This window comes from Microcebus murinus, chromosome 5 (assembly GCF_040939455.1).
Source record: "Microcebus murinus isolate Inina chromosome 5, M.murinus_Inina_mat1.0, whole genome shotgun sequence".
Taxonomy (NCBI): Eukaryota; Metazoa; Chordata; class Mammalia; order Primates; family Cheirogaleidae; genus Microcebus; species Microcebus murinus.
The window spans coordinates 97634323-97653092 of NC_134108.1; the positions used below are offsets into that span (position 1 = coordinate 97634323).

General features: G+C 33.6%; 1 protein-coding gene and 1 pseudogene across 1 annotated transcript in view; both read right to left on the reverse strand.

Moving 5' to 3' along the window:
* Positions 1-18770, reverse strand: part of CD2AP (CD2 associated protein) — a 142929-nt gene that overhangs the window by 11517 nt on the left and 112642 nt on the right. The window contains exons 12-16 of the mRNA XM_012744824.3: positions 16003-16165; positions 12601-12743; positions 5354-5466; positions 4551-4652; positions 3330-3511 (exon numbers count right to left, since the gene is read on the reverse strand). Coding sequence (XP_012600278.1) covers positions 3330-3511; positions 4551-4652; positions 5354-5466; positions 12601-12743; positions 16003-16165 — 703 coding nt within the window. The remainder of the gene's footprint in view (positions 1-3329; positions 3512-4550; positions 4653-5353; positions 5467-12600; positions 12744-16002; positions 16166-18770) is intronic.
* On the reverse strand, positions 12751-14401 carry LOC105860249 (dnaJ homolog subfamily C member 17 pseudogene; annotated as a pseudogene).

Genomic DNA, 18770 nt, shown 5'->3' on the forward strand with positions numbered 1-18770 from the left:
GACAGAACAGAGATTTTTCCAGGTAAGAATAGGGATTTTACTTAACACCATGAATATGTTAGCATATCATATTTATATATCAAAAAGTATGGACATTTTCAGTCTCTTAATATATAGTAGAAAAATTCTCTTCAAGAATACTGTAGAAGGGCGGGTGCCGTGGCTCAGGTCTATAATCCTAGCACTCTGGGAGGCCAAGGCGGATGGATTGCTCAAGGTCAGGAGTTCGAAACTAGCCTGAGCAAGAGCAAGACCTGTCTCTACTAAAAATACAAACAAATTAATTGGCCAACTAATATACATAGAAATAATTAGCCGGGCATGGTGGTGCATGCCTGTAGTCCCAGCTACTTGGGAGGCTGAGACAGGAGGACTGCTTGAGCCCAGGAGTTTGAGCTTGCTGTAAGCTAGGCTGATGCCACAGTACTCACTCTAGCCTGGGCAACAAAGTGAGACTCTGTCTCAAAAAAAAAAAAAAGAAAGAATACTGTAGAAATAACGACTTGAAAAAGTAAAAAAAAAAAAATCTCACGAAGAAAGAATAGATAAGGAAGAAATTTAAAAATTATTTATATATTTAATATTTCAAAACTAATTTCTTCGAAATAAGAGAATCATTTCTCCATATTGGAAATAAATTCTTTACTGGTTCCTACTGATTATAAATTTCAAAATAATATTTAACTCAAATTTACCTAGGGCTTATTATAGAATGTGATATAAAAAGCACATCTTAGTTAACTGAATATTTCCATAAAGTATCCCTAATTTAAATAATGGTTCCTCTTCTGCTTAGTCAATATTTTGTATTTATTATACCATTAAATCTATATCTAAATTAAGATCTATTTCTAGAATATTTGTTCCATTCTGTTTATATCTGTAATAGTATATTATTCTATTTGCTTTTTGATCTGATAATTTAATGCCACTCTTATATTTTTTGTTCTTTTAAAAAATGTTTACAAATGTACAATTTTTGTATAATATCCTGTTTTCTTTTTACAAGAATATGATCAAACTATACATCTTATTCTCCAACTTTTCTACTGAAGGCACAAATTACTAATGTATTTCTATCAATCTTTCTATACGAATCTCCTTCAATTTTTTAATTACTTGTTCTATGTATTTTAGGTTTTAATATTAAATGCATATGGACTATTTATGTATTTACAAGCTATAGGCTATAAAGATATAATGGTAAAGCAAAAGAACTTCAAGTCAGCTTAAATAAAATATTACCAGTATAGTACATCTGATACCCCAAAGTGACCTTCATCTACCTCCTCTCTTCCATAGGAAGTTTTATGATATTTATTATTCATTTGCTCTTCTAATTTTATCACATATACAAATATATCTTAAAACAATATGTTTTCTGGTTTGGTATGCTTTTCAACTTTATATAAATGGAACAATAGTATATGTATGCTTCTGACCTGCTCCCAGTGTTTAGATAAATTCATGTTCATGCATGTAACCACAATTACTTTATTTCCACTGCTGTATGCTGAATAGTATTTCTCTAATTAATATACCAGTATATATTTGTTCATTGTCCTAATGTTCTTTTTTAAATTTAAAAAATTGTCACCCTGTTTCATTTTTCCAGAGCAACTCACATTAAAAATACACTCTGGAGAGGCTTCTAAAATATCTGATATATGTTTAAAAATACATATAAATCAGAAATATTTTATTCACACTTTAGCTAATTTAAAAGCACCTACAGGCAATGTATATGTGTAAAATAGCACACTTGGTATGAAAAATGTAAAACAATAAAATAAACAAATCAGGAGTGTTCTCTAATGTCACATAGTGATGCTCAATAAATATTTACTGAATGAACTTACAGCTTATATCAATAATATGGATACTGCAGAATCTGTGAAAAAATGTTCAAAACAGCTAAACTAAAGGATTCAATACCTATCATGTATCAGATTACAAACTATATACATTATATGTAATATATAAACATATATATATTTTTTAAGTAGTCATTCAAGAGATACTTTTTGTTTCCAACTAAGATACTATAACAGTGTTCTGCAAACTCCAAATACCTCATATTAATCTCAATATTGTTTTTAATAAGAATCCTAGGCCAGTTTAGAATTGAGGTACTCGAGTAATGGTAAAATCAGGCTCAGAGACAACATGGCCTCTGGCCATGATTTTTATGCCATATTCCAAGAAATCCTTGTAGAGGGCAAGTAGGAAATAGTGAGTGAGCACCCTCACCCTCAGTTCAATTACATTAGCTGTTCTTTGATCTGTTTTACCTACTTTTGCAAATTATGCTTAAAACATCAACAAGTTTTAAAATTCAAATACTAGTGGTTATAGAAAAGATCTCCAAACCAACAGATGATATGAGTTTGAGTTCTAGATCTGTCATTTAAGAACCGTGTGCCTAGCACTCTGGGAGGCCGAGGTGGGTGGATTGCTCGAGGTCAGGAGTTCAAAACCAGCCTGAACAAGAGCGAGACCCTGTCTCTACTATAAATAGAAAGAAAATTAATTGGCCAACTAATACATACAGAAAAAAATTAGCCGGGCATGGTGACACATGCCTGTAGTCCCAGCTACTCGGGAGGCTGAGGCAGTAGGATCGCTTGAGCCCAGGAGTCTGAGGTTGCTGTGAGCTAGGCTGCCGCCATGGCACTCACTCTAGCCTGGGCAACAAAGTGAGACTCTGTCTCAAAAAAAAAAAAAAAAAGAACTGTGTGATCTTGGATAAATACCTTTACCTCTCCGACCTTTCATTTTTTTTCATTTAAAAAAAGAGAGGGATCACCTGTAGTGGCTGATCTTTTACATGTAGTTTAGTTCTAAAAAGTCCCTAATTTTATACCCTATCAAAAACTTCCAGAGTTAGGAGAAAGGCTGTAGACATCACCCATCTCAACCCATTCACTTTATACATGTCTAACTCAAGCCTAGCAGAAACAGGGATCAAAGTCCTCTAAGAAGTAACCTAACTGTACATCTGTACATACACAGATACAGACCAGATCCAAAATACAATAGGGCTGTCCTAATATTTCCAAAACTAATTAACCTGTGTCTAACCAGAAAATTTCTAGCCTAAAATCAGTCACATATGTACCTTTTCCATAACTGAGCTACTAGAGTAACTTTTGCAATCCAAGCTTTTTGCGAAAAAGACAAAAGCACCATTATTAAAATTTCTTTGAAAACATACTTGTTCGTGCCAGAAATTTGGTAGATCAGATCTTTACTTGATACAGTTTGAAAGAATTATTTACATTAATACATGTGTTAAGTGGCATTCGTAGGAGAAAACAAGGGCTACTTACTCATGATCTTTTTTCAGTGCTTCTACAATACACAGCAATTCAATAATCTGGGCTCTAAGTTCATCCAGGGAATTTTTTTTCCCATCATCTGTTTCTACTTTAGCTTTGGTTTCTAATGCAGTTAGGAAAGCAGATGTATTTGTTTTAGAAGCACTTGAAGATGTTGAAAGGTACGCAGATGGCTGAAAACATAATAAAAAATGTTTTTCTGATTTTAATTGTATTTATATTTAAAATTAAGTAATACTTCAAGATAAATGGTAAATTTGGAAATTCAAAAAGCAGTCTGATGTTCATAACTGGCAAAACCACCAGACAACCAAAAAATAAATTTGCAATGACCAGCAGTTTTTGTGGTAAATGACAGTGGCTTTATTAAAAGAAGAAAAATCCATCATCAGCTATATTTTATGGATGGTTTGCCCAATGCAGCATCTAGAAGAATATACCACCATTATTAAGATGTTATTTCAATCTTGCATATTAAATACCTATTGTTTAAAATATCCAAAGAGTCTCACTTAAAGGTAATTATGGGGAATTTACTAAGTTCATGGAAAGAAATTAAAATGAGCCTGGTACTCTTTTAGTATTTCACTAACAGCAAGTCATTTTAAATTTCAACAGACTGATGACAGCTGAGAGAATCAGATTAAGTATATTTAATAAATTGAAAAAGCAGTTAAAAATGCACTGAAATGAAATGGAGGAATAATTTAGGAGGAAACATGACCGTTTTAAAAATGTGTATCAGTTGTGATAAAACTATCTTAAGTAGAAACGGCCAAAGTTTAGAAAAAACACTTAACACCATGTAATAGATGGATTCACGTACAATATCCTGCCATTCATTCCAGTATATATTGAATGCTTAAATTATGGTGCTAAACACCAAGCCAGGTAAGCAGTATACAAGTGGTGGTTTCTCACTTAAGAGTATATGTTTAATGGGAAAATGAAACAGATGTATAGATCTATGTACGTTTTACATACAAGATATGTAATATTTATATTATTCATTTAAAATAATTTAAGCTCCTCTAAAGAGATTTGCACTGAATAGTGTGACTAAACTTTAACAACTCAATTTTTCAACAGGAATTATCTTATTTCTTGACAGAAGAAATAATTCTTCTTAAAGAGCATCTTAAATTCCATAATTTTGATGTTCACAAAGAATCCCACAAATTTACACAAATCTTAGACCACAATGCACCTCACCTTTGGAGACTGGCATGTATCCTTTTTTAATTCAGATGGCTTTAGCTTGGCACTATCTTCTTCTTTTGGTAGCTTCAAGGTTTTTTCTGGGCTTTGAGTTGGCTAAATGATTTTTTAGAAATCAAGAGACAGAAAAAAGAAGGAAAAGATAGTAAGCATGTGGATAATAAAGCAAATAATTTTTATGGCTTTATTTTCAGCTGCTACTGTTCCTGATATTCCATTATTGTTAACAGGATATAATTTCAAGCTGAATAACACATCCGCATATCTTCAGGGTAAAAACGGCTTGCCTCTTTGCAACAAAAATTTTCTCCACTTAGGTCATTTAAAAGCACTTCGGTGCTTATGAAAATATATTAACATTAAAGCACCACCAGTACTCCAGGCAAAGTACAAGAAGCATAAAAAGAAGTTATACATTTAAATACTAAGACAACACTACAAAAAGACTGAATATTTTAGGGGAAAACAAGTTTCTCAATCTTTCCTAAAATGAGTATCTACTGCTTAATTCTAATCATTGTTGTTGAACAGACAGATTAAACAGGTTCCCTGTCCCCCTTTGACCCTTTGTCCTGTTATCTAACAACTCCTTATTTCTGATTCTGTAACCACCTATTCCAGGCCCTCTTAAAATGAACAAATCTCTTTCCCAATATCTCCTTAAATAACAGCCATTTGAGTATAACAGCTATCTCCCTGATTTTTAAGGTAGAGTTATAAATCCTCTCTCATTTTTATCTTCAGATAGACTCTCTAACTGCTAAATCTTTTGTTTTATGACAGTAAGTGTAACTCACAGAATGTCCACCATTGAAGCGGCCAGGCAACCTTCTTCCAGGCATTTTGGGTCTATTTGCAGTGAGATGTAGCAAGTTTTCTGAGGAAGCTATGTCATCAAAATTTACAACATCTAGAAAATAAAAATAAACATTATCTACGTAACTGTACCCTTTAAAAGGTAAAAAAATGTTTCATTTTTTGGACAAACTATAAATTAAAAAGAATACCACTACTTTGAAGGACTCACAAGTTGACCTGTGCTTTTCATATGCATTTGGAAAACAACATTTGCCCTTCAAAAAAAAAAATTCTCTTTACCTGATACATTTTATAGTGTACAACTTTATTAATGTAAGGGTTACATTTCCAATAGAGACTCAGATGTCAACAAAAAAATTCTTAAAGATAAATCTATACTATAAATTTTAGTAGCATGAGCTGTCAACTTAAATTCTTGCTTTTAAAAAAAAGTTCTACTTCTTAAATTCATAATAAATTGCAACATCAGAAATTTTACATGTAAAATTTGTCTTAAACTTCAAGTAGTGGACTAATTCAAATGTTAAAGATTCAACAATATCTGGCACCCTGCAGCTATATATTGCATTTCTCAATGTAATGCAGATGCATGATTTAATGTGCCTTTACATATGTATATATGTATGTGTATAGTATGTTACAGCTGGGACTAAAACTTTTTATAGCTCACTGCACCTCTGCTTAGACATTACTATATTTGGGAATCATAAGATAGTCCTAAATCTAAGGCAAATCAGATGCCAAGGAAAAATGATACATAGGTCACCAACTTGCTTCTCCACCATCAAAAGCTGGCTGACCTTTCATGTGGTAACTTGGGTTTAAGAAAGGTAACAAGGGTAATTCACATCTCTGAAACAATGGGATACTTTTATTCTAGATGGTCTAGAAAATCTTGCTAATTTCTTTAACTCTGAAGCCCAGATATGTGATACAAAAAAACCTACAGGTAAATTCCAGATAGTTCCATTGTCAGTATAACCTTTCTTTAGCCCAGATTCCAAACTTGGGATATTAACCATAGCCAAAACGGTCTACAAGTCAGCAGGTATCTTTAGTCTAATCTTCCAGGTCTAGATTCATTCTTCATATTACCATTTACCTAGATGTTTCTAATACTTCTGTCAGATATTTAGATGTCCCAACTCAGTTACTGTTACTTCTTAAAAGAGATCTAAAGATATTCAACATTACCACCCTCAGTTTACTCATCAACATTCATATACAAAGTAATTTAGAGGATTTTTTTAAGAGATGGAGGACACAAGAGTAAGGCAGAAAAAGAGGCATCACTGTTTGGCAATATGCATTTTATCACAACTAGAAGTATTTGTTGACTACTATTAACTTTTTTCCGACCTAAAAAAATTCGTGTTCTATCTTTGATCAAACCACTAAGTTTATTCATCAAAAGACACTAATATGTTTGGTTTAATTTTTGAGTCTTTGGATAAATGTCTATGATTATAAAATATAGCAAACTATAATAAGAAATGAGCAACTTTAAAGGAAAATGCATCGTATAATCTGAAAGAGGCTGAATTTAAATATATATCTAAATGTCATTTTATTTGTAAATATAATGAAATCAGTATTTTAAAAAGATGTTTAAAACATGTCATCATTTGAAGGGTTAAAAATTGGTTTTTACACTGATAAGTATTCATTGACAACACACGAAATAAAGCTTGGTAAGTACAATCAAATCATTTTAGCTTATAGAGATTATTTTCAAATGCATATTTAAGCAACTTGCAGAAAGAAAAACAAACAGGAAAACATTAAAAAAAAGATGAAGAGAAATGAAACCAAAAGGATAAATAAAACATAAATTTACAAAGCTATATACCATGCTCATGTGAAATATCTTCTGTATGTCCAGTTTTGGGCTACAACACCAAGACAAGTAACTTTACTATTCTAAAACTCTCTCAGGTTCTCCATTTAGACCATTAGGTTAGTAAAATGGAACAGTGCACATTTTGTACTCAAGACATATCTAAGTGCTTTTAAATTTATCTAAGAGTGATAACAATGGATTAACACTGTACATATGGCATACAAGGCCTGACACTCATTTAACTCTTGCAATCACATTTGTCACTCTGCCAGCCACTTAACATTTCCACATGTTGCTAGGAAGACATGGAATTTTTAAAAACCAAAACATAATATCCAATTTAAGAAGAAAATAAACTGATTTTTATGGTTGCCAATTGTTTAAAAAACAAAGAATATTTTAAACTAGTCAGAAAAATTTTTCCAAAATGAATTTCATTTTAAAATGGAAAACCAAAAGGGTTAGAATAAAGACAGACAAACATGTACACTTTCAGTAAAATTACAAAGAAAAATCAATGTGCACCACCTATTTATATTGAAAATATTATTTTAATTTCTTTGATAAATTTTCATCTTACCAAAATGGAGAAGGGTAGAATAATTTCCTGACACGTAAGAAGGGAAACATGGCAAACAGGCTAGGAAACAAAATCTGGAAAGAAAAGTCAAGGATAGGAATGTCTAGAAAAAAGACTTAAACCAAAAAAATTATTTCACAAAGCAGGAAGAAGGAACAGTTGTAGAATGAATAGAACCATTTCAATGTTTTGCTTATAGCTATTGCAGGTTAGCTAAACTTACATAGAGTGTGTACTAGATTTTAGATTTATTCTTTTTTCTTTCAAAGGGAAAAATTAAGATTAGTATTAATTTTCAATATACATGAAACTAGAAAGAAGTTTTGTTTTATTATTCACAGAGCACCAACACAGCTTCCAAAAGGATAGGTTAGTGCTTAAAGGGGTAATAATAATAAATATTAACATCTCAATATAGTTATAACTCAAACCACCTTTTAGTCAAGTTTTAGTTTTTAGCACATACAGTAATTACAATGGAAGAGGTAATTTTAATTACATGGGTATCATAAAAGAAAAATATATCAAATATTTTAAATATCTCACTATAAAACTATGACTCAATACAACCTTTAAAATATCTAAGATACATATAAATTCACTAACACCTTCTATGATACTCATTCTCTATAAAATGATATGATTAAGGAAACTATTAGAAATTTAATATTTTTTTACCCTAGTTTAGATATACTCAGTTTTTATAGTGTATGCAACCCAACAGACACCTTATTAAAAAAATCCCACCATAAATTCTTTCTAGAAGAAATAAATGAGTAAATACTAGGAAAGTAATTCAAACGAAAACAAATCAACTACCAAATAAAAGTGAAGAGAAAGAATGTGTTTTCTTATTCAACAATGATTACATTTGGATCAAATAATGTATGTTTCTCTAAAATTTTCTTTTAATCATAGAATAATTTATTGCAAAAAATAATCAAAAGAGGTAAAATATTACACTCTGAGGAAACCTCATCAGCGGGATTTTCTCAATGCAATAGCTATGTTACTACTAAATTTTCTATCATGTATTTTAAAACTAATTTGAAAATAGTTTTACTTTTTAGACAATTTACTATTTTAGAGATATTTGGACAATGCAAAATTATAATTTATTAGTAGTGGCAGAGATATTTTCCTTAAACCAATTTTTAAGGAAGTGTTTGGAAAAGAGAAAAAAAAATTTTAAACATGGTTCCTACCAGCTCTGCAATTTATAGCACTATCTTATATATGAGAATATACATGAAGAAACTTAAAAGTTATTTCATGTCATTAAACTAAAAACAGAAACCTGAGTATTCTAGGCATGTCTTTCTTACATGTACAAAAGTCAGAGTCTGTATTTATATACATAGTTATTATATATATATACATATATATATACACATACACATAAATGTTTATATGTGGCTTTATAAATAGGAAAATCATATCTGAGAATAGAGTCAGGAATATATACCTTTTATAGATTAGAGCAGAAACCAAATGAGATGGGTTTTACAATGGAGAAGGAAGGACAGAGGGAAAACAACATTTATAATAACTTCCATGTCAGGTCTTCTAATAGGTACAGAAGATACACTGAATTGTTAGTTAAGCAAGAAAACAGATTAAGAAAATAACTATGACTGATTAGCTAATAAATAAAACCCATTTTCTTAACAGCAAAGTCAGTGTACTTTCTACTATACCATTTCACTTCAAATTACTTTACATAATAATCAAGCTCTCAATAAGAGGTTTTCATGTTTTAAACTTTGTGAAACTTACATTAAAAGGGATAGTTTCGTATTATTTAAAAAATGTAAAACCTCAAACTAAGCCAAAATATAAACTATGTCTCACCTAATGCCTAATTTGAGGCTGCATTTAAGACAAAACATGTTTTTTTTAAAGGTGTTAACATTTCTTGCAGAAGAAGTAGAGCACATTACATTACTACATTACAGATAGTAGGAATATATGATATTCTAATGAATAAAAGGAAGAGCCTCTGAATTGATGTTTAGACATAAGCATTTGCTGCCATCAACTATGTCTTTCATCTTGGCATTCTACTGTGCCTAAAACACTGGTGACTATTTACTCACTTAGTAAATATTTGGTACTTAACATGAACTCCATCACCAAAGTTTTTATTTTCTGAACTTCTCAGGGTATAAGCGTAGTACACCAAAGGTAGTGTAGAAGTGGAAGAAATAAGAACAGCAGCTTGGAAGTTAGTTGTTAGTTTTCTGACTTGGATAAGTTCCAGCATCTATAGATTATTTCCTTATTTATTTGAAGAAGAACAACAACAAAAAAAAAACTAGAAGTTTTCAAACCCTGCTCCACAAAGCCTCTTTGTTTATTGAAATGAAGAGTAAGTAATGACTATGAATAAAAGACAAAAATAGAGTCCAAAAACCAAGTAAATGTTTCAACTCAATAATTTGAAACATGTATTATTTTCACTAGGAATGTAGCAAAGCAAACAAAACTTGTTAGTGAATGTATACATAAGTTTTTTAAAAAGTAAAAATTTATTTTCATTTGCCTAAAATTTTTTAAAACGTCCACTATCCTGAGATAAACTAAATAAAGCACATGTTTAAGAATGATATAAAGCAACAGATAAATACAGATTCTAGATGTTACTCCTTCAATTCCCAAAGAGACTCCATCAAAATTTAAAATTGTAATAAAAATTCCAGAAAATTGTGAAAATTGAAAATATATTTCCTGAGTTAAAATTGTGAAAATAATGTTTTTCTTCAATTATTATTTTTGAAGATAATTTCTAGCTATATTTTAAATCAAACAGAAGACATGAACTAATAAAATTCTGCTTTTTACTACTAAGCTCAATAAAAAGGAATGTAGGATATTTTTTTAAAAACATGGAGAGGATTTTTTAAAACGTATTTAACAATACATTTGGCCAGGCACAGTGGCTCATGCCTGTAACCCTAGCACTATGAGAGATGGAGGCAGGAGAATTGCTTGAGGTCAGGAAGTCCAGCCCAGTCTGAACTAGAGCAAGACCCATCTCTACCAAAAGTAGAAAAAATTAGCCAGGTGTGTGGTGGCTCACACCTACAGTCCCAGCTACTCAGGAGGCTGAAACAAGAGGATTGCCTGAACCTAAGAGTCTGAGGCTGACACCACTGCACTGGCAGGCGGGGGGGGAAGGGAAGTAGGAAGGGAAGAAAGGCAGAGGGGAGAAGGGAGGGGAAATTATCACCAGATAAAACATACTGAATATGTTTCAGTGGATTTCTCTAAAATACAATCAACATCTCAATTCTCAGAAATTAGTAATGAATATAGCCCTCATCCAGAGCAAGCAGGATCCAAATATAAAGGACCTACAAAGTATTCAAACTAAAAGACTGAAAGAAGTCACACTTAAGTCAGAATCTTTGCACTAGCAAACTAAAAAGAGGGAAGAAAAATAAGATCACCTGAAAAATTTTGAAATGTAATAGTACATTTTATAATACAGTGACAAAAAACATCTAAGTGTAATTGGCTTTGAAGTTTATATGTAAATATGAAATGTTAACAGTGAAGCCATTTAAGACATTAAGATTTTCTGAGGAATATCACAAGTGTGTTGGGCACAGTGGCCGACACCTGTAATCCTAACACTCTGGGAGGCTGAGGTGGGAGGACTGCTTGAGGTCGGGGAGTTCAAGACCAGTCTGAGCAAGAGCAAGACCCTGTCTCTACAAAAATTTTAAAAAATTAGCTGGAGTATGGTAGGGCACCTATAATCCCAGCTACTTGGGAAACTGAGGTAGGAGGATCGCTTGAGCCCAGGAGTTTGAGGTTGCCGTGAGGTATGATGATGCCACTGTACTCTACCAGGAGCCACAGAACAAGATGGTCTCAAAAAAAGAAGAAAAATAAAACACCATAGGAAATTTAAAGAGTTCTCTTTGGATTTAAGTGATTGTGTATATTCAATGTGTCTGTGGCTTACTTTGTTTAAACACAAAATATAGCATCTGCTTCCTAGAGTTACTGTAAAAATAAGAACACACATGAGAAAGTGCTCTGAAAAATGTAAAAGACTAAAAATAATTGCAAAGCACTATACAAAATAATAACCATTACTACAAATTAAGATTGTACAATGTTTTTAAAAGTGAGACTTTCATCAAGACTTCTCTGCTTCAAGTTTTCCATTTTGCAACTAATAGCTATAAAAGACCAGAAATTACCTGGTAGACAAAGATGATTAATGAGCTGAAAGATCCATCCTAAAGCTTAAAAAATAACATTTAAAAAAAGAAGTGAAGTCTGCCAACATGTAGAGTCATAAAAAGCTTATTTTCTTGTATTGGAAACAAAAGTATCTCCAGATAAGAGAAGAAATTTTGAAAGTCTCATTATATAATCTAATCTGGCATTGAAAAGTCTATACCACCTCATTTTTAAACTTTTAAAATTAACATGTATTCCTATCTGCCTGAGTTAGGTAATATGGTCATACCATTATGAAGGGATAGACTAACGGATGGATGATCCTTTTGTAACATTCATATCAGTTCTCTGCCCATTATAAAAACTTATCCATTTCACTCCTCCAATCAGTAAGGAACCTCTGACTAAGAAGAACCATAAAAAATTTACCTATATTAGGGCGTTTCAAGTTTAAATTTTTCTACTTTGGCTACTAAATTTTAAACAAATTCCAATTATGTAATTTCCACTAAATCTATCCACACACAAACTGTATCTACATATTTTACATACTTTCTGAAAACTATATTGACAACTTTTTTAATACACCACCTTTGTCCATGCTGACTTACCTGTTTCCTTAGAGCTCTTTACTACAAATGAATCAAGGTCTACTGACTTTGGTCTAAGTGGCAACTGCTCAAAATCTGGCTTTGGTTTTGATACTGGCTCAGTTTCAAATTTTGATGAAATGGTAGAAACATCCCCATTCATCCTGAAATGAGAAAAACATATGCATAAATCACTTATATGTGAAATATGACTTTTTAAAATTGTGATTTAATAACATTAAAGATTTTATGGCATAATAGTGATTACTTTCTATTCTGGAAAACTATTTGCATAAATGTAAACCTTTACTCTAGACAGATCACAATAAAATCAAAATGTAAAAATAATTTAATGACTTAATATAAAATGCTAATTTATATGCATCTATTGTGAATATTAACACTTAACAGAATTATTAAATTCAAGAGAAAATATGGATAATACTTAAAAAATAAAACTGCAACAACAGAGGGACTGATTTGAGGGCAAGCAACAGTGCTAAGTCAAAAAGTGTAGATTGTTCTGCATTTAAGTTTATTGGTGGTGTAGGGAGCTGTAGGGTGGGAGGGCTGGAGCCAGAGGCTAAGGGAGCTGTTCCTCCTTGATTTCCTACAGAATCTGAGTGATCAGCTGCTGCATGCGCATATTGGGGAAAGACAGTGCTGATACCTTTGACAGTCCTGGGTAGCTGAGGCCCACCACACCCTGGGGCCATCACTCCAATCAGGAAATCTTCAGAGGGTTATCAACCAGGCCAACTTTATTCCAGAAAGCCAGATTGCCTGCCTTCATATGGGGAAGTGCCAGTTTGAGAACCTCTCTATATTATACAAAAGCCAAAAGAGGTCATCTTTGGAGTATCTGCCCTTTTACTCATCTTTCTTATACTTCTGTTTTAGCTTTAGTTTGGGGTTCCATTGTCTTCAGTATTTTCTGCCTTTCCTCTTAACCTCTGGTCAAGTTCCCAGCATATCTGCTCCTGGATCAGCCTCTACTGTTCCTCCAGCTGCTGGGAACACTCTCCTAAAGTGTTCAATCTCTTGCTCTAGAGTTCTGATGCTCTGGCTCTCCCCCTTCTTCCTCATTCACTTGGGCCTGGGCCTGCCACTCCTGGGCCTCCAGGTAAAGCTTCACTTTCTTCCTTTTCTCAAGTCTCTTAGTCCTTTCTGCTTCCTGCTTCTCGGTCTTCCTAATCTTATCATATGCAGCTCTGGATACAGCAATCTAAAGTACTTTCAAGGCCTGAGAAAGCTAGTGAAAGGATTCAGCTGCTCTGAGATTATCTAGATTTCTGTCTGGGTAGCAGGAGGGGGCCTTCTGCCTATACACCTCTTTCACCTCTTTTCCTACTACCTTTGCTTCAATGCCTAGCAGCATGTGCAAGTCCATGCATAAGGGCTCCTTAGTCATTGTCATGGTTTCAACACTGACTGGATTTGTACTAGAACTCCCAAGAGTCTCAACATGTGTGGGGACTGCCAAGTACAAGCTGGCAGAATGGTGCTCAGCCCCTGAGAATTCACTCTTGCATTTTAATAATTAAAGCTCCAGGCAGGTGTGGTGGCTCACACCTGTTATCCTAGCACTCTAGGAGGATTGCCTGAGGTTAAGAATTAGAGACCAGCCAAAGCAAGAATGAGACCCCCTGAGACCCTCATCTCTGCTAGGAATAGAAAACTAGCTGGGCCTGGTGGCACAAGCCTGCAATCTCAGCTACTTGGGAGGTTGAAGCAGGAGAATTACTTGAGCCCAGCAGTTTGAGGTTGCTGTGAGCTAGGCTGATGCCAAGGCACTCTGGCCCAGGTAATACAGCAAGACTCAGCCTCAAGAAAAAAAAAAATGATCCTGAGATTCGCTTTACTAAAGAAAAAAAAAATAAAAAAAATAATAAAAAAAAAAAAAAAAAAAAGCTCCAATCAAATCATCAGAATCTGCCTGTGATCTCTGTGTATATATCCAGCTCTCAAACTTGTTTTTAATCTCTTTGGATGTTATTTACAACATTAAAATAAATTTTAACTTTTGAAAAAAAATTAAAAAGATAAAAGTATTGGCAAGGATATGAGGAAAAGGGAATCCCTGTACACAGTTGATGAGAATGTAAATTACTACAGTCATTATGGAAAACAGTATGGAAATTCCACAAAAAATTACAAACAGAAGTACTACATGATCTAGCAATCCCATTAATGGATATATATTCAAAGAAAATGAAATTAGTATATGAAGAAATACCTGCATTCCCATATTTACTGTAGCACTAGGCATAACCACCAAGATATGGAAACAATCTAAGTGTCAATGGATGAATTAATGAAGAAAATGTAGTCTACACATATAATGAAATACTATTCAGCCATAAAAAAGAAGGACATCTTGCCATTTGTGACAATGTGAATGAATGTGAAGGACATTATGTTAAATGAAATAAACCAGGCACGGAAAGACAAATACCATATGATCTCACTTATAAGTGAAAGCTAAAAAGCTGATCTCACAGAAGTAGAGAGTAAAATGGTGGTTACCAGAGCCTGGGGTGGCTAGTGGGCAGGTAGGCGGGTCAGTAGGGTAAGGTTGGTCAAAGGATGCATGAATACATATTGAGATAAGAAAAGTGTAAGAAATCTATTGTATGGCATGGTGACTATAGTTAATAATGATATACTGTGTTCTTGAAAACTGCTAAGAGTTGATGTTAAGTGTTTTCATCACAAAAATGATAACTATATGAGGTAACGCATTTGTTAACCACTTCGGAACAGCGCTCACCGGCCAGGAAACCTTGCCCACAGCCAGCACTCATAGTCCGAACGATAGTTTGTGCTGTGCATTGACGACAAATCTGTTTTGCTCTTGTGTGATGAGGAAAGCTTGAAAGCACTGAAAGCTTGTTTTACTTTACAGGCAGCTTTACTTGTAATGTAAATATCAGAATACATACCATATACATATATGTTTTCATTACATTATTTTTAAATGTTCACAATTTTATTTTGATAAATGAAAAATCAGAAAAGTCATATCACAGCTATCGGCTAAGTTGACGCTCGGCTATGCGCCTTCATATCGGCTGTTGGTTAAAATCGCTGTGCGTGTTCATCTGTGGCTGTCGACTATAGTTGACGCTGGTCCCAAAGTGGTTTTAAGTAGTGTGACTGAAGCATTCCACAATGTGTGCGTGTTCATCTGTAGCTGTCGACTATAGTTGACGCTGGTCCCAAAGTGGTTTTAAGTAGCGTGATTGAAGCATTCCACAATGTATACATATTTCAAAACATCATGCATATGATAAATACATACAATTTTATATGTCAATTTGAAAAATAAGAAAAAAAATTACTTTAAAATTTAGAAAAGCAATAAAGCCATTTAGGTCAGGGTGGGTAAATCAAAAAGCTAATTTAAAATTACATGAAACTTACTTGGCCACAGGAGGTGGTGGAGGAACTGGTTTTTCAGGTCGCTTTGGGTACACTGTTCCAGATCTCAATAAACTATTGGCTTTGGTAGGTGGAGTAGGCTTCTTGGGTGGGACTTGTGGAGCTGCTGGTTTAGAAGGTTTCTGTTCCAGCGCTGATTTTTCATCTGATGATTAAAAAATATTTAAGAAGTTATTAACAATCAAAATTATTTAGGTTTTTCAATTTATCAAAGTTAAAGTCAGGCTAGAAAAGTATGAGACGGAGACAGACATTAACTTTTATTCTCTGTATTTGTGCATGTGTGTATTGCTTTATTTATTTTAAAGTTACATTTTATTTTCTTTTGAGACAGAGTCTCACCTTGTTGTCCCAGCTATAGTGCCGTGGCGTCAGCCTAGCTCACAGCAACCTCAAACTCCCGGGCTCAAGCGATCCTCCTGCCTCAGCCTCCGGAGTAGCTGGGACTATAGGCATGTGCCACCATGCCCGGCTAATTTTTTCTATATATTTTTAGTTGGCCAATTAATTTCTTTCTATTTATAGTAGAGATAGAGTCTCACTCTTGCTCAGACTGGTTTCGAACTCCTGACCTTGAAGGATCCACCTGCCTTAGCCTCCCAGAGTGCTAGGATTACAGGTGTGAGCTACCGCGCCCGGCCTAGTTATATTTTAACACATTGGCTGCCACATAAGAAAAAACTTTTTTTTCCTTGGGGCCACAGTGTTTTATTATAAAACAGAATAAAATTTGAAAACAAAACAATCCCTTCTAATTTAATAAAAAATTTATTATTTTTTACTATTTTCTGTGCATGAGTTATATGCAATGAAACTGTCAAAACTGTAACAGTAAGAACATTAACAAGTAAGATTTTCACTAAGCAACTGCAGTTACATATGCTTCATGAGGCCCCAGGCTCAAAACTAGCATAAATTAAATACAATTCACATGGCAGTTAATGTGTTAATAAAGCTAAATAGATTTTTAAAAAGAAAAAAAATTTGCTTTTGTGGAGGAAGTAACCACTAATAAGCTTCTGATTAACAAATAATGCCTGTTTTTTATTATGTTCTCAGCATGCTTGCCTTTTAGGGGTAGTATTCTATCTTAAATATAACCACATATGCTTTTACTCTAAGTAGAAAACTACCTAGACTTAAACCCAGACCATTTTCTGAAACTGAAATATAGGGAACTGAAAATAAATAGAACTTTGGTGCCACATAACATTCTAATTTAAAAATAATCATGACAAAGGAAAAAAATGAAATGTTAAGAGAAACTGAGGCCAGGCACTGTGGCTCACACCTATAATCCTAGCATTTTGGGAGGCCGAGGAGGGAGGATCACTTGAGGCCAAGAGTCTGAGACCCAGCCTGAGCTAGAATAAGACAAATCTCTACAAACAACAGAAAAATTAGGCAGAGGCATGGTGGCACGTTCCTATAGTCCCAGTTACTCTGGAGCCTGAGGCGGAAAGATCACTTGAGCCCAGAATTTTTGAGGTTGCAGTGAGCTACGATAATGCCACTGCACTCTCAGGGTGATAGAGCAAGAGCCTGTCTCATCACAAAAAAAAAAAAAAGAGAGAGAGAGAGAGAGAGAGAGAGAGAAACTGAAGCTAGATTGGTTAGCCAAAAATAAGAGAATTACAGATTTGTGTTTATATTGTACTAAGAATTTTATTACCACAATTTAATACTCCAATGAAATGGATATTTCCATTTGACACAAGAAAATACACTTGAAAAAAACAATATTGAGAATAATTTTATGCCACATTAAGACAATTTTATCACCAAAAAACTACACATGACATATTTGCTTCCTGATCTTTCAGGTACTAAGAACAGGTATAGATGCATGTGCAAACGTATGAGACATTCATGATGCAACAGTTAGCTAAAATGTGTCATAAGGCATATATGCAAAAATAAGAAACTCTTAAGTGTAACAGTGAATAATTTTCAAAATTTACTTGGTCTTTGAGAAGAATATCTATCACAAGACTATAAATAATTTTATAAAAATTCCTATTAACCAGAAAGTGGTAACTATTAAACACATACCATAGGCCACAGGTAAACTCCTTAAAAATCACAATTTTCATCTCTCAACAACAAAAATACCAAATACTAATGTCTCAATTTTACCACTTTTTTTCTTTATACGACAGGGTCTTGCTGTCACTGGGGCTATAGTGCAGTGGTGTCATCACAGCTCACTGCAACCACCAGGCTCAAGCCATCCTCCTGCCTCATCCTCTAGAAGAGATGGAACTACAAATGTATACCACTACACAAAGCTGATTTTAATTTTTGTAGAGACGGGGTCTTGCTATGTTGCTCAGGCAGGTCTCGAACTCTGGCCTCAAGTGACTCACCCACCTCAGCCTCCCAAAGTGCTGGGATTATAGGCATGAGCCACTGTGCCCTGCTCTTTACCACTTATTTTCTACCTCCCATGGATCATGTGAAAATATAGCCTAGTTGATGAGAACTCTGATCATCATCATTTGAAACAGAAATTTATTTTTATATGACCTCAAGATATAACAATTTAGCATATAATTATACCACCAGTAGCAAAAGCCCAAACTCTCCAATTCTGATAATAATCAAATGGGGCTTTCCATAGTTGTAACAACCAGCCAAACTTGTATTTCTACAAAATGTTAAGAAAGATGTTTTATATAAATTACTAGGAAAAATGTCAAAGGATAAATTAAATACAGGTTCACTGATTAACTGAATGTACTTCTTTTAAC